Raw genomic sequence first — 17,406 nt, forward strand, 5'->3', positions numbered from 1 at the left:
CTGCATTTCCCTCACGCATGTCGGAATTCCCCCGAGCGCCGCACATGGCAAAAAGCGTTACACACGAATGAACGAACAAACGAACACACAAACGCACACAGAGAGCCTGGCTCTAACAGAGGTGCTCCTCCCGAGCACCTGATAATCATCAGCCACGGGCTCATAGCCAACACAGATTTATCAGCATATTTCATGAACAAAATGGCCAAAGGGGCAGGCCACATATTTCACAAAGTCTAGCTGGCGGTTTTCATGCTTGGTCAATTACATGACTACATTTTTAATAATCCGTGATATAAAAGCCAAATTAAATTATATTACAAAAAAAAAAAAAAACTGTTGTGACTCCATGTAAAAAGCAGGCATATCATTTGTTTTTGCAGTGTCATTTTAAAACAAGGAGAGGTTATTGGACATAACTGCAGATGACGAAGGACTGCTCATGCAACTTCTTAGAAATAGGTTATTCTAGAAAACCCAGGTGACCATAAGATTCTTTAAACTAAATGGGCAAGCTTGAAGGAATGGTTGTGGAGCCATATTAATAAGGAGAATGTTGTTTTGTTGCTGTTTTTGGACAAAAGGAACTGAGCCTGTTTTACCACCAACTATTAAGTCTAAAAATACAGCCCACATGGCTGGTCTGACAATCATGGGCACTTTTAATAGTCTTGAGGTAACCAAATAAGTATACAAAATCACTGGCAGATTTCAGACCTTTCGGCTTGCACTGTCTGGGAAGCCTCACTTGATGTCAAGAGATGTCGAGCTGTCTAACTGAAACTTCACTTACTTGGCATTTGGCAGTAAACAAAAAATAATCCAACCCTTAAAAATACACTGCAGTGATGCTTCATTTGTGATTCATGTTCAGCGGCTTCACAACAGAACATTTAGGCATACTGAGAGAGGCAAAGATGTTACTGGCCTAAGGGGTCTCGGAGCCAATTGGACTAGACAATGTCTTCGTCTTTCTCTTGGAGAGTCTGGAGGTATGGCAACAGTCCACCATCACACTACCAGTGTCTCTAATTTAGAGAGACAAGGCCGCCTTCAAAACCCCAAGCGCCTCTCTCCACCAAGTTCTGACTCAGTTTAGGGGAGACACACTTTTGTTTGGCTGGAGACTTGCCTCGGCAGGGAGAGGAATAATTTGTTTTGAGGTGCTGGGTATGGTGATCGAAATTGAGGCGACATGTGAGAGGCGGGGAAATTTAACCTTCTGGGATGGGTTGCGCAGTGTGCACTGAGCCGTATAAACACATTCAGATGTGACAAAAGTGACAAGGCAAGCTGTGTCAAAGGGGACCAGCACAGAATTTTGTGACTTGGCTGAGTGTTTTCAATGGCGCCAGAGAACAGCAAGATGGTGTGGAACCTTTTCATTTCTCATGAACTGCAGAAAATGACAACCTTATCTAACCTTGATGAAAACTCAAGGACTGCCTGGGACTAAAATGTACAAGTACACTTGCCTTCAAGATGGACAAGATAATGCTCTAATAAATTTTGAAAACCACTTGAAAGTAGGGCTCGGCCTATATCAGCCAATATCGGACTTTCACAGATATATCAGGTTCGGCAAAAGTTCTGCAGCAGTTGACATGATGGACACACCTTGGTCAGCAAAAGTAGGACCAAGTAAATACCCTTGACAGCTACATGAGTCATAGAGCCAGGCCTATTCACCATGCTGAACACAGTGTTTCCCAGACACAGACCTAGGCTTTACCTGGGCAATGCACTCAATCTGACAGAGCCTCGCTCTGTGAAATTCCACAATTTCCTCCAAACCCACATGTATTTATAACGGTCTTTGTAAACAGTAACTTGACACTTTCTAATTGGAGATGTGTAAAACTACCCAACAACACAGATAGAGAGTTAACATGAGCGCAGTGAAAAGAAGACTGGCATATTGTCCCTGTTCGCCATTGGATTCCACTGGACAATCTGCTGCCACTGTAGGTAACGACAACTAATTAATTCATAACCCACCAGTGTATTAATTTAACAGTGGTGCAGCATCACAGCAAGGCAATTACTACCACTGCCTTGGAAAAGTTAAATTAAAATTAGCATTGTAATTTATCATCTAAAACTAAAATAAGTGTAGTCCAAATGTTTTAGAAGTAATTATTTTATTCTGATCAACATATGAACATTTGTAGCACTACAACCTAAATTTGAAACATCGTCAAACAGCGACAGTTATGGGACAAAAAACTGCTATGTTTTAATCTCAGTAATCTTACTTCTCCAGAAAATATGCACTTTAGTTGCTATCATTTTAACGAGCGAATGCCTTACTCAGAAGAGAGAACCAGTCCTGCTAAAGATATAAAATATAAACATCAGCCAGCCCATATATCGGTTATCGTAAATTTAATCTCCAAATTATCTGTATTGGACCCAAAAATCTTGTATCCGTCAGGCCCTCCTTGAAACCAATTTAATAAATGTATATGTCACAATATACACGAAAAAGCAGCTGTGTTTAAGACATTAGACTGGGGCTGACTGAGGAGATTTAGGACATAAAAGCCACACAAACTCCCCCTCAAAGCAAACAAAGTCCACTGTCTAATGCTCCCATGGTGTATTTATTAACACCTACATTGCTGTGTAACATTTCGGTACCCTTTAATTGAGAAATATATTTCTTATGATTCCAATAGTGTTTCAGCAAAAAAAAGCACTGTAACAAACCGTATACTTACATTAAGTATGGTTGTTGAAATACTGGATCAGAGTATAGGACCTTGACTTAGCTCACTTGCAACACTTCAACTACAACTTGGCAATCGCAGACAATATCATACATTATTACTACCCCAAAAACATCCCCTGTTCCCATTCCAAGGAATAGAAAAACTTTACGGGGAAAACATCAATCTTATTTATTGACACCATTAGAGGAGTTCAATATATCTGGGCCTTGGGCCGTTAGTCCACAATTTATGATCCAATATGGCATCGTTGCATTATTAATTTCCCTTGTTGGGTTGACATGTTCAAAGAGTTCAAGGGGAAATGCAGCAGGGTGGATGCCCATTGGTCCTGAGGCTTGGGCTAGGAATTGGACACAAGCGTAGTCCCCAAAGCATTCTCTCTGTTTGGTTTCCAACAACTGCAGGTGTGGAGATGGGACGCATGGAGGTAGCCACTGCCCCTGGACATTCAACCCTGCTGCACTCTGCCAACCTCTCTTAACCCTTTCTCTCTAAAAATACATGAATGTAGATGGAATCCACCGCAACTTCTTGGCAGCAACATTTCCCATCTACTCTCATTTAAATAATTGTCTGTGAAAGTGCCAATGTTTTAGCATAAACCTGCTGCACCTAGCCAGGATATGACACAAACCTCATTCTTTTTTTTTTTGTGGGTGTCATTAAGCACTATACATAGAGAGTGCCATTTCAAATCGAGACTAAGAACTGCTGGTATGTGGGTGAAAAGTTTTCAAGGAAAGTTGAGACAATAACTGACACATCAGCACTACTTCCAGACGGTCGTCAAGGGAGGCGACAGAAGTAGGGTGTTGATGAGGAGGGCCAGACATGTGACAACCATCTAACCAGCCTGCAGATTCCTGGATCTACATGTAGGCTGGGAAGATGCCTGCTCACAGAGCCAGCAGTTGCCAGGAGCTTTCCAGTCCCACTCAGCAACAATGAGACACACTGTGCCAGCTCATTGTTCTCGCTGAGCTCACAGCTGGATGGATGGACAATGACTTCAGGCCAACTTCGGAGACAGTCACGAGCATAGAAAAGCCTGATTACCATATGTTAAATTGTCCCTGCAAAATGTTTTCCCCTGCATCTTATACCAATTTCATTTGGACAGTACCATTACCTAGAATATGGATAATTAGAGAAGTATGTTGGACTGTTTCTTATGATGGTATTAGGAGCTCTTTAAAGCACTGTGCAACAATTGCTCTGAGGTGACCACAGCTGGATTGCACCGTTTATGCTCACAAAAAAAAAATCATATGGTACGATCACACCTACAGCTTGTTTTCTTTGGTTTGAACAATAGTAAAAAGTTTACTTTGCTGCATTTTTGCATTTGGTTAATTGAGGTTCACACTGCCCCATTACAAGCTTATAAACAAAAGTCACATGGACTCAAAAGTAGCTTTTTTATTGGACCGAGTTTGGTAACCTTTCATCCTGCTAGGTTAGAGATTTTGGCAATGTGGCTTGTAAAAACCAATCCAAGTCCAGCTGCTCTAACTTAAGCATGATGGACTGCTTGCACTTTTTGATATAATTTACCTTTTCTGGCATTCGTACTAGTTAAGAACACATGAAGCAGTAGCTGAATAGGAGCAGGAACGGTTTGCCCTCTTGGCTTTCTAAGTATGAATAACTGCTTCCTATCAGATGTAAACATCTGTCATGTTTTATGCATTTTGTGGTTGTTTCTTGTAGTTGGTTTTGGTTACATTCTCACTCCTAACATCCACACCGCAGTTAGCTTGGAAGAGGACTGAGACCGGCATTTTCAGGCGGTCTAGGACCCCACTTAACACCTGCAATTAGTATGCATCTTGGGTGACTGGAGTGCATGAGATTTGCATACAACACAAGCAAGTTTCTAGATAGGAGAGAACAACGAGAGTAAGTGCTATAGAACTAAGTTCTGGTCCAACAGGACAAAGGTGCTACGAGACAGTGCAACAAGCTAAGTTCTGGTCCAACAGGACATAGGTGCTACGAGGGAGTGCTACAAGGTAGTGCTATGAAAATAAATAAATAAATAAATAAATACAAGTGTAAATGCACCCAAGATGCGCTGAGGCCGAATTGTAAACCAATCGCCCAAACCACCTCCAAAGATGGTCAGGGAAGCGTTTGGCCACATTAACAATAAAGTGTAAATGCAATGAGTCTCCAGCCCACATACAGGAGCTGTTGTATGTAAATGGAAATAAACTTTTGTGTGGATCCAACCAGGAGGCACAAGTAAAATAAACAGGCAGCAGGTAGATTGGACAGTAACTGGATTGTCTCACAGATGGGGAACAAGCGAGACAAGGTATTTACTGTAAATTTTAAAGAATGTAAATATTACAAGGAAGGCCATGTGTGCCCACCTGTTGAGGGAAAGAAAAATCGGATTTCAATGTGTATACCGGAGACACATTTTAATGCCAGGTGTAAATGTAATCCAGCTACAACAGATCCAGACACGCACCCATAAACTCCACTGAACACAGTGAATGCCTCTCTCTTCACCAACTGTTACCCATTAGTGATCTTGTGCAGACAAAAAGCCCTATATAGTTTCTAACAAGCTTGTATTGTTCCCTTGTAATGGAATAAGCATTTGGATTGTAAATGCCCATGGACAATATAGCTCAGCTCTCCTTTCCTCTTAACAGCAGGGGGGCAATCAATCACCTATACAGCCAGAGAGTTGCTGTCCAAGGGGAGGTAAGAGAATCACTCAGGTGCGTTTTTCAAAAAACTCATCTCCGGTTTCTATCCCAATTCCAAGAATTTAACTCCCGTTAACTGAGATGAGCACTCACATGCACAGAGACAAGCATATATGCATGTACATACACACACAAACATATGCCGTTATATCTACACCACTACTGTACATAGACCATAATCCACTACATTCATCACTGGTCATAGGTGTAGTCCAAGCTAGGGGCCCGATATTGAGAAACTGTATCCTTGGCCACTTTTTCACTATTATTTATTCAAAGAGCACCATGCTCTTTTGCAACAACACTCAGTTTCACATTAGTTACATGTTCACACCTGAAAGCTGCCAAGTACAACCACAGTCTTGTCCTGTTGCCACTGGGGGCTACCCACTACAACCAGTCACAAACTGGCTTCTCTAACCTCTAGGCTACCACCACCCACTTACTATCCATACTCCGCCTTGAATTATAAGCCATCATAGATATTATGTGATACAGCCTCTACTTAACATTTACAGTTTTGAGTTGCACATCCTTAAAGCAGAACTTCCCCAAACAAACTGTACTAATAGAAATGTCGGGGGCTTGTTGAAAGCTAGCCTTTGGCCATCATTAAACTTTCCGCACAAACGCTAAGAATCCAATAGCAATTAAAAGTTAATTATCTCTATAGCCTCGACATTTCATTTAACAAAGGGAACTGAGAATAAAAATCAATTGCTGTGGCCTGTTGAGAGGTTTACAAAGATGGCTTGGACTTCAACAGAGTAATTACCTCTTCATCGCCAAAGGTCTTTCATGCTTTTAACATCTCAAAGGAAGTCACTGCGTGAGCCGTGGCAAACAGACTGGAGCAAGAAGGGAAACTGCAGCATGACTCACTTTCTCACCTATCAATTAGTGCCTTCACCCCCTCTCACACTCTTCCCCTTCATTCCTCTCTCATTAATTGACTTGTGTCTGGCAGAGCGTGGGAGCAGCCAAGCGAGAGATGGACAAAACATTTCCTTCAGCGGGACAAAAAAAATGTAACTTCCAACGAGAAGACAGAATCACCACTCACAATAACTTCCTTCAGGAGAAAATTGCCGTTTCACAGGGCTTAGGTCAGGGATGATCAGTGTTTGATGGTCTTTTATTTTCTTCCGACCCTGAGGCCACTCTGATGATATCATTTGAAATGGATGTCTCGGTCAACCTGTGTTCCAAACAAACGTCTAAGGTTGAGCTGAATTGAATCTTGTTAGGTTTTTCTCAGAAACTGGCATCACCAAGCAGTGTTTTATATCTACGGCAAAGTAGTTGTGTACACGCCTCCGTCAAACCTGGCCAAGTGGTTGATATAGGTGGTAGGACCATGACGAAGATTAAGTATGCAGGCATCTTCTTCATCAGCATAGAATACAATATAACCAGCCCTCACTGTACTCTTAACAAAGGATTCTATTTTTACCTCCAGCTGTCTTAAATTTGCAGTAAGCATCATCAAACTGATGGGAGTGCACTGCCTTTGGCGTGGCTTTGATAGTGAGATCAACAATAGCGGGAGTGTAAAGTGGATTCAGACCAGGGAAGCAGCCCAATTCAACAAAACCGGTCCAAGGCTGCTTGACACGGCCCACCATCACTGTTCCAGCAGTCTGGGAAAATATAACGTAGGGCCCACATCGCTGATCCAAAGCAGTCAATGATAATAGGAAATAAATTGCTGATGCAAGCAAGGCAAGGACTGGGGCGACACACCCATGGGTGGCAGCTCAGAGCTCCCGTTGCCAGGACAAGACACAAAGTGCTGAGTAGTGAGGAAAAAAAAAAAGCAAAAAAAAACAACATAAAAAGCTGTCCAGGTTAGCTGAGCCAACACTTGGATCAGATGATGACGCCACCCAGGCTGTGGACCAGAACACATCACGTCATTGACATAGGAAGCAAGCCATGACATCCTGACTGTTCTGTGGCCTCATATAGCAGGGGAATTGTAATGCATGAGGTCAAGTTTTAAGTAAATGGCACTGATGGGAGTGGCAGCCAAGCCCTGTGTCCAAGGGATCATTACCTTTTCAGTAACAGTACAATGGGACATATCATAATCATAACAGTTTGGGGGCCTTCGAGGGTGTAACTACAGCGATCATGGCAACAAACAATTTTACATGTTTAAACTGTGTTATGGGAAATGTCATTTCTCAGCAGCAGGTGACTCAAGGCAACTGGCAGGGCATCTTTTTTTTTATTGGATGGTTAAATTTATAGCTCACTCAAGAGTTAGTTATGTTATGTTAGTATCACATCTGCAAGGATTATTTCATAGCCGAAGCAATTTGATAGCGCTTGCCTTTAAATTCAAATGAATAGGATAGGCCATAATAATCATACGGATGGGTACATTGTATTACATTCATAAAGGAACCAGACCTTTCTGCAGATCCCACACTCTGCAGATAGGCGCAGACACGGATGGTAGAAAAGTCCAACCTCACACGCCCTAATGCATTCCCGCTCCACCAGCTCCACATATAGTCTAAGAATACATTGTCATTGTACGGCATTAGAAATTACGAGCCATTCCATTTACCACAGTCCATGTCTGGCCCAGGCAAATCGACTGTTTCCAAAATGTTATTTACAGCATTTAAAAACTGAGGTAATGGAAGCGGTCTCCTGGGTTTAATTTCAGCAGAAATGCAAGCTCAGCTGGGTTATCGTTTACTGTTCCTTCAGCATCCCCCCCCTCCAAAAAAAAAGTTCATCCGAAAGAAGAGATGGAGAAAACTAGAAGCATCCCCCAGTGAATTATGAATCTCACCTCTCTTTCTGCACCACTGGGCTGGTTATTCTTGGACTCCATTGTCCCCATAAAATAGGATAAGATGCATTCCATGCATTTAAATATGAGACAGAATAAAATGGCAGTAAGCCGCCAGTCATGTGGGACAAAAAATTCTGAACTGTGAGCTGATGAGGGTCCATTCAGTAGGTCTTTGGCTTTGGTTCTTTTCATCCCAAGAAGTGAGTAAGCGTTTCTCATTATCACGATTCATGCATTTCTAAATTATGCCTTAGAGTTACAAGAAGTGGTGGGAGATCCAAACTGAGCTAAATATATATATATATATATATATGTATATAAAATACAGGGAAAAAGATATATAAAAGCTGTAAACAAGAGCTGTCCAGCTATAATCACTATGATATATCAAACATATCATGATGGTTTCAAGCGTTGAGCACAAAGTTTCCTGAAAATAACTGATTCTGTGGAGGAGGTGGATTCTTATTTCTCATAAGTTTTCTCTGCAGATCATATGGATGTTGAGGAAAGTGACTTGACACTGCTCCATGTACGTATACTCCACACCTGAGTACATTTTTCGAATGTTCTAATTAGACAGCTGAAAAATACAATTCCCATAGCGCAGCCGGGGGCATCAAGAGGCATATTCATGTCAGGCAGGGAGGCAGTCAGTCAGTCATCAAGACTGATCAGATGGCCTCTAGTGCGTCTTAGCTATCACGTACTGTATCCTGCAAGTGTATTCCAGGAATTTGCCTAGATAGGGTAGTAAACTTTTACATGAGATGGCCTCTAGAGGGCATCTTTGAGTCCCACTCTCTGCCGTTAATTTATCCACGTCTTCTGCTGCCCTACAAACTTTACAGGTAAGCAAAATCATTACATTGTGGTAATTCATGTAAGTAACTAACGTAAGTCCCTTTGTGTAGGCCATCGATATAACTATTCCACATTTACCCTTGTTATTGTTTATTTGGAAATAGCTAACTGCAGACGAGGGGTAAGCTATCGTCATTTCATTTAGTTTACCGTTTGGTGTGTCTAGGGCTGCAACTAACGATTATTTTCATTGTCGATTAATCTGTCGATTATTTTCTTGATTAATCAATTAGTTGTTTGGTCTAGAAAATGTCAGAAAATGGTGAAAAATGTGGATCAGTGTTTCCCAAAGCCCAAGATGACGTCCTCAAATGTCTTGTTTTGTCCACAACCCAAAGATATTCAGTTTACTGTCATAGAGGAGGAAAGAAACCAGAAAATATTCACATTTAAGAAGCTGGAATCAGAGAATTTTGACTTATTTTTCTAAAAAAATGACTCAAACCGATTAATCGATTATCAAAATAGTTGGTGATTAATTTAATAGTTGACAACTAATCGATTAATCGATTAGTCGTTGCAGCTCTAGGTGTGTCCTTACTTGTATGCACGGATGTATTAAGGTATAGACGACATTAAGGTTCATCGTTGATATAGGAGCAGAAAAAAAATTGTTTGAGAAAAATATTTTGTACACGTCTGGTTTATCATCTCATAATGACATTAGTTGTAACAATAACAAATTGGGCTAATCCTGGCATAACATAAGGAAATTGTGAAGGCAAATGCAATCATCTTTCATGGAATCCAAGTACAGTAAGAGATCCCAGTCACTTTAGTTCTTTTGGAGAAGGCTGATACAGAGGAGCGCTGCCAAACTTGCTGTGTGTTATGTGGATACAAACTCCACCAATGTTTCCACTTACATGAGGGCAAGCAGATGATGAACACATTTCCACTTTTTGGGTGAACTACTCCTTTAAGCATGCTGCTCTTGATGGCCGCAACAGAGCAGAAGTGGCCATCCAGTCCCCCTGTCTCACCTCTGTCTCCCTGATCAGCTTGCCAACCTGCCCGGGGCACAGCGGCTAAGATGTCAGTGTGCAGTTACAGGAAGTGAACATTTAAATTCACAGATCCTCTCGGAAAGAAGTGATTATTTTTCCAGAGAGACTTTTTTTTTTTTTTTTTTTTTAGCTTTAAAAGGCAACAGGGAGTTTTGGCCTCAGGCGGTGCCAGCCCGCGGGTCAGCCTCGAGAGAATTATTGTTTTATTCTTTTCTTTTTGCTTTTAATTTCCTGTCCCGCCTTCCGCCAAGGGTTCTCATCACACTGAACGGACAAGGGTTCTCATAGCCTTGCAACGCTCTTCCAGAGGCCACTCACTGCCTCGGCCAAGTGAGCTATCTGATTACTGTACATGACGTTACTGGAGTAGAGGAGCGTCTCCGAACAAGCTTATAGTCGCTGAGAAAAAAAAAGAAAAAAAAAGGAGCCTGGCTCGTCTTTGAAACCTCGGCCAAAACTGCTAAACATCCAAAGTTACAGCGATGGAAAAGCACAGCTGTGAGAAAAGTGCGCCCAGCCCTGCTCTCTCTTGTGGTACTTGGGATAATTTCATGGATTAGGACCCCTTCCCATCGCAACAGGGTGGCCTTGCATCCACCTGAGCCCGAGGGGAACAGGTTCAGATGCTGGGTGGGATGCTGCAACCTCCTCCTGGTCTGGATAAGGCATCTGCTGGCTGCCTCTCCAACAATAATACAATTTCTTTCCAAGATTTAAAAAAAAAGGCAGAGATATGGCATAAACCCCTGTATGTTTTAGACAGTCTGCTCGGCATTGAGACTTAATGCCAGGACTCTAGAGGATAAGGTCACCCCTCCTCAGAATATACCAGATATCACAGCTCAATCAGGGACTCAAGAGTTGGCAGTGTTTTTCCTGCAGAAATAAGCGACTGAGCGCTTATTATGAATGCAAATATATTCCTAAGCTATGGCTGGAGGAGTGCAATAATTCCACAATAAATTAAAGAATGGGAAGGGAAGGAAAAGCAAGGACAAGGCTAAACAATAGCCCTGCAAATTGCTACTTAATGTAGTAGTAAATTATATCAGTCTCACTTACTGGAGACTGGTGAGAGTGCCACTGGCATTCAAGAAGTACATGGGAGGCAGTACCTAATCCAATTCATGTGGCATACTATCCATTTACAACATGGATATAGAGAGACGGGGGTAAAGATAGAGAATTTGAAATGCTGACACTAGAACGTTCAAAAAGATACGGGTAAGAATTACTACAGTTACAGATAATTGGCATCTTTGGTAAACATGAGCCAAAAAGGATGTAAAAAATACACCACAAACAATGAGATACTGTCTGTGTGATAAACTATGTCAGGAGCTTTATTCCATAAGATTTAATATACCAGCCACGTCTAGATCATGACAGTCATGGTATCTTAGTATGAAATGTTCTGTCAAGTCCCAGCTACGGACGTATGCATTTGAATTACTCTCAACTGATTTATGCTATAGTCAATGGATGTGATTTACTTTGGTGTAATATGGACTATGCAGATTACTGAAACATTACATGGTATGGAAAGTTTGTCCAAGTTAGTAAATCATCTTAAAAGAATGGCTGTTCTACACCCGGATGTGAAGGTGAACAGAGGTTTCTACGGATTATTGGACTTTTTTGGGGGGGAAATTCGTAATAACACGTTTTTGGAAACATTCACCAGGAAACTCCCCCATATATAGCAGTTACTTATGACTACATTTACATTTTCAGGATTTTCCACACATCAAATTAATGTCATCTTTACCAAGGATGTGGATTGTTTTGGAGGTTATTTGCTACCATGGGGGAGGGGTGAATTATGTAACCTTGTATCTTTCAGGACACATCCTGATTTACATATTCATCATCTCAAGGTCGCATCTTGCAGGAGGCAACATATCCCCGAATGTAAATCCAGGGTTGGAATTGGCAGAGTGGGACATGGAGGTAGTAGGTACAAACTGAATTGAGCACCACTGCATGGTGCTTTAGTGAAAGTCTGAATTGGGTCATAACACCTTACAGTCAGGGGCGGACTTAGTGATTTGGGGGCCCTAGGCAGAGGCAAGCATGGGGCCCTTTTTAATAAAACCGCACTAAAAGTAGAATAGCCCACTGTCTGACTGAGTAGGGAGGGTGACCATGACTCAAGATTGAAATAATTTATTGTAACAAAAAGAGGTGTTTTTCAATAAGTACATTTCTTTTAAATTGATTAAGTTTACATTAGTTGAATTCTTGTCTTTTGTGGGGCCCTCTGGCTGCTGGGGCTACTCAGTAGGCAGTCGCCTACCTTTGCCTAATGCTCTACCTACTTGGTACATGTATACGTATAGTAGTGCAGTACATTTTTGGTATGAATGGTGCCAGTGGGGAGAGAACCTCTAACCCTGGTAGTGACCTACCCATTAAGTTATACAGGACATGGCCAATAGGTACAGTAAAATTCCAAAATGTGTATCTTGTTTATATCAACAAATGGCAATTCAAATTATACTTGGAGCTTCTGTGAGGAAATTTTGGCTCCAGAGCTGCTATTCCAGAAGACACTACTAAAGCCAAAAGACTAATCAATCATTCACATCAGAGCACAGTGCCAATAAGAAAAGTTAATTGAACCTCAGCTGCATCAAGGTCATTGTACATTAATTGTAGTTTGGGTACTGCCATCAAGTATTTTACCCTGCTCTTCTGTTTGAGATGTCATTTGTCTTATATGTCATAGCAAGGTCTCTGGGAGGGTTAGATGGCTCTTTATATTGCGGCACAAAGAGTAAAAAGAACAGATGGTCAAATATATATGAAAGTAAGGACAGGTTCTGACCGTGTCCATGTGGAAACAATATGACTGCAGCAGCAACTGAGAGTTTCTGAGGTCTGCCACATCCTTTTCATTCCAAACAAATAAAAAAATATCCAAAACTCGGGCCGGCAAAAAGGAGGAAAGGGGGGGGGGGGGGAGAGATATGAAATTGCCGTCAAAAGCACTGCAAGCCAAGGCACGTAGTCCCGTTCCTTTCCTTAAAAGAGGAATAACACTCGTTTCAGCACTTCTTACGGTTTTGGACAGGCCCTGTATTTGTGATACACCAGTACACATTTCACCAGATGGGTCAGAGTGCAGGAGTGCAAGAGATGTCGTGGCGTGTGTCACTGTGTACCGAATGGGTATGAGAGATGGGGGGGGGTGGCGGTGCAAGGAAGAAGAGGGATGAGCGGAGGGGAAATGATACTTCCCCTCCCGGTCGGACAGGAGAGGACATGACCCTTCATCTTAGAGTGGGAGCAAGATAGAGAGAGGCTGTAACATATATATCCTTCCAATAATTCTCTGACGCCTGTGTCTAAGGCAGTGGTTCTCAAAGTGGGGTCCGAGGACACCCAGGGGTCCTTGATGAGATTTCCAGGGGGTTCCAAGAATAATGAGGAATAGTGTAATTGTTTAATTTCAGAATAATTTAATCTACTTTATTAGAATATACAGAATGAGTATTATACTCTCACTACTATTATCTCCCTATGTAGACGTTAATACATTCGATAGCAAATCCTCCCATATTGGTCCCTATGACAAAATGTTATCAAATGGGGTTCAGTGGCCTAATGTGTTGTACATGGTTCTTCTGTTGTTGCTGGGAAGAAGTGGAAATACTGGAAAGAAGAGGAAATTCTTAAGAGATGACATTCGTGAGACTAAGTGGGAGGACATTAGGGGAATGCACTAGCAGAGATATGATAACATTTATACTGTGTTCCAGATATGTCTGGAAGTCAGAAGGTCCAACTTCCTATTAGTAAAAAGGCAATGAAACGGCCCCTCAAGTCAGAATTCAAAGTAGGAAACTCGCTCAAGGTTTCCGAGATGCAGTTATTCTACGTCTCGTCAACATGGTGGCATACACTGTAAACGGCATTACTTTTAACAGGTTTATAATCCTCGAAATACACTTAAGTTCGGTAAATGGTGAGACATAAATTTGAGATGTAAAGTTACACTTACGGTTGCTAACATTCTATGCAAACTAGCTAGACATAACAGTAACTGTTGCTTGGGGAACAGTATTTTAGGTTGGACAAATTAAATCCCATGGCCATCCACCAGGTTGTAAATATGACAACAGTAGGGAATTAGGGTTAGGGTTAGGGTTTCCGACTTTATACTTTGAGTAGGAGCATTAGAACTTGGGTATTTTCTATATGCTATTTTTCTTCACTAGGCACTTGTCACATTATGGGGGGAAATTTTCAGCATTTATCTAGGTTTGCAAGAAATAGATGGAAAACGAATCTAAATTTCAATTTCAAATTTCTCCCTTTAAGGTAATGAGAATGACTTACAGATGTGAAGGCCAGGAGCTCCTCCTCTGTCAACTTGTGGACTGGGTTGTTCTTCTGGAAGTCGGTGCTACAAGACAAAACACTCTGATCAACCCATTGTGCACACTACAGAATCTTCAATGCACAATACACACATTTTACACACTGCACTGCAATCTGAAATGATCTACACACGGCACGTTCTGATGATGATACAATCTTCAAAACGGCAGCAAACAGACGCAAGCTTGTTTTGAAAGACGTCAAAGAGATCATCGTGTTATGACGTGATTTTACTCCTCTGTATTGATTTATTAACGGTCAAGTACTTTAGCTGATATGGGCTGACGAGCCATCGGTGATCTGGCCATTAGACAGAGTGCCTGTGTTATGATGGAAAGGCCCTTCATTGTCCCCCTGAGTCTACAAGACCATTAATCTATATCACTGAACCATCTGTGAGAGAGGGGCGATTGATTTCAGGACAAATCGTGTTTGTTGTTCGTTTTTTATGAAGAGCTTGAGCGTGCTCTGGCATTACCAAACCCTCCTGTGTGTCTGAATTGCGTGAATTCATAGACTACAATTCTAGCACAAATTTTCCCAACGGACATGCGTAAGTTACAATGACCAGGGGATGATTTGAGCAGGGATGAGAAAGGATGACACTCCTTGATGTCTCCTTGTTTTGTCCAACATATACACACCCAATATGGCTCAAAGTTTTGAATTCAGCTAATTTTGGGCATCCCAGTGGCTCATTTGGCTAAAGCGCATGTCATGTACCCACGACATCATGGGTTTGAATCCAGCCTGGGAGCTTTATTGCATGTCATCCGCCTCTCTCTTTCCCATCCTTCCATAAAAATTATCGAAAAATTTGGACATTACTCTGTAGGGTTGGTCCGTTGGCCAACAGTCAACGACCACTGAGCCCTCTACATCGCAACATCGTGATTTAAAGCCCCCCCCCCCCCCCTTCTCGGACAGAGACGGACAGACACAACGGACTACTCTCCCGTTCTCTCCTAGGAACGGCCCTAGCTTAGGCTAATTACTCAGCGACTTCAAATAATTAATTACTTTTTTTCTGATTAGGTAATAATAGCCATAAAAAGCCAAATAAAATGTTACTATAAATCGACGTTGTTCCCGATTTAGAAAAAACAGAACAAGAGCACACTTTATTTGCAAAAACTCTGGATTTCCATTTTACATTCAAAGAGTTCCATTAACACAATTTAACAGTCAAGATTTTGCTGTGCAAAAGAAATGCAAAACGAATTATGCAATTATCTTAAACGAATTATAGATATATATCACGCAAGGTGATTTGCCACCGTCACTGATCAATATCCGCTCCCATCTGCTGGGCTGGCTGCCTTTTTTTTTTTTTTTTTTTTATTCACTCACTGGTATATTCTGCAGTTACATCACTATGACTAGTATTTAAAATATTTTTTTATAATCAGATGATCTGCTTAATGAGGTTGCTTAAGCATAGGCTGTAGGGAGGAAAAGTAAGGAAAGACCGGGTGAGTAGGTGAGGATGGGCTGTGGGCTCAAATGTGCAAAAAATAGAAATAGTAATTAATATCCAACATAGGGTACATACATGCAAAAAGTATAAAAGAAAGTATATATAAAAATTTTAGTACCAGAGCAGCTCACATGAGAGCCTAGTCCGTTTCGTTATGGACATATGGAAGAACAGCTTTTCTTGTTATAAAATCCCACCCCCCCCCCCCCCCCCCCGATGGTAGACATCGCCCAACCCTATTACTCTGGCATTACTGCATATGCTTCTCCATTGGAAGTATTTATTTTAACTCTTGGTTTGGGAACGCACCACAACAATTTTGACAGCTTTTCTTGACCGTGAGGATTCATACAATATTGTGCTTTACAGGATTTGGAAATTACAAAAAAAAAAAAAAACATTCGTACACTTCGACCAAATCAAAGTGTACAACTTTGATGGAAACGCTGTCGGAATATCTTGCTTAAGCTCCACAACTGGTGCAGGTACCGGGCAGGAAGGCAGACGCCGGTTTCAGGAGAGAGAGAGAGAGGCTCCTTTCCAGACCAAAGAGGATTTGGATTTCAGGGAGATTAGGCGCAATAATAACCGGCGCTCCTTTGCAAATTTTGTTTATTATTTTTCCACTTAAACGCAGTTAGCGCTGACCGTCGAGTCTGCCAGGTGGATGGAACGCAAGGCTCCTGTGGCGCTGAGTCCTTGGATCCCGTCCACGCCTCATCCCTTCCCACAGTGCTCGTCCTACCAGGCAGCACTGATTGGCCGATGCAGAGGCATGGAGAGGGCACCAGACGAGTGGATAGAAGGCCGATGGGGCCTATGGGTGCAGGTCTGGGAAGGGAATGCTGGAGGTTTTCGGGAAGAATCTATCAAACAGAGGCCAGGATGGAGATGTGCATCAGCAAAGTGAAGGCGATGGGACTGTGTTTATGAATCACTGCATTAAAAGGGCAGATCATCAAGAGGGACGGCCTATATAAGAGAAACGACTACTTCCTGTGTGTGTGTGTGTGTGTGTGTGTGTGTGTTATGAGTGTGGGAAAGCCACAGAGTTTGCTGGGTTTCTCTTGGCGCGCCGTGCTGATCCTGAGTAGGCACGGTCACATTACAGAGGAATTTTCAATATGATAAATTGCACAATGAGCCAAACCAGCAACAATATTTAGATATTTCATTCCTCTTCAAGCGTTTATTGTGGTTTTCCTCCTTTTCCGTTACAGTCGGAGCAGACGAACCAAGCGACTGCACATCTACTTTCGGTCAACTGCTGTATGCACTTGGCTTCCTTCACTCGATTAAAATAAATCAAATAGTTTGCCTATGGAGTTAAGCCTGTTTAATTCAGTGAAGGGTCTATGAGTTTATAGTTGGGGCGCAATGAAATTTATTTACTTCCTCTCCCTTAAAGACCAGA

At 41.9% G+C, this 17,406-nt stretch overlaps 1 protein-coding gene across 1 annotated transcript in view; it reads right to left on the reverse strand.

The window, feature by feature from the left end:
- LOC139653792 (tetratricopeptide repeat protein 27-like) overlaps positions 1-17,406 on the reverse strand; it is a gene marked incomplete at its 3' end in the record, with an annotated part of 59,790 nt that overhangs the window by 20,123 nt on the left and 22,261 nt on the right. The window contains exon 5 of the mRNA XM_071530777.1: positions 14,474-14,540. Coding sequence (XP_071386878.1) covers positions 14,474-14,540 — 67 coding nt within the window. The remainder of the gene's footprint in view (positions 1-14,473; positions 14,541-17,406) is intronic.

This window comes from Centroberyx affinis, unplaced genomic scaffold (genome assembly GCF_046629955.1).
Source record: "Centroberyx affinis isolate AG114_WGS23_722 - 3 ecotype Tasmania unplaced genomic scaffold, CSIRO-AGI_Caff_v1 ptg001977l_1, whole genome shotgun sequence".
Lineage (NCBI taxonomy): Eukaryota > Metazoa > Chordata > Actinopteri > Beryciformes > Berycidae > Centroberyx > Centroberyx affinis.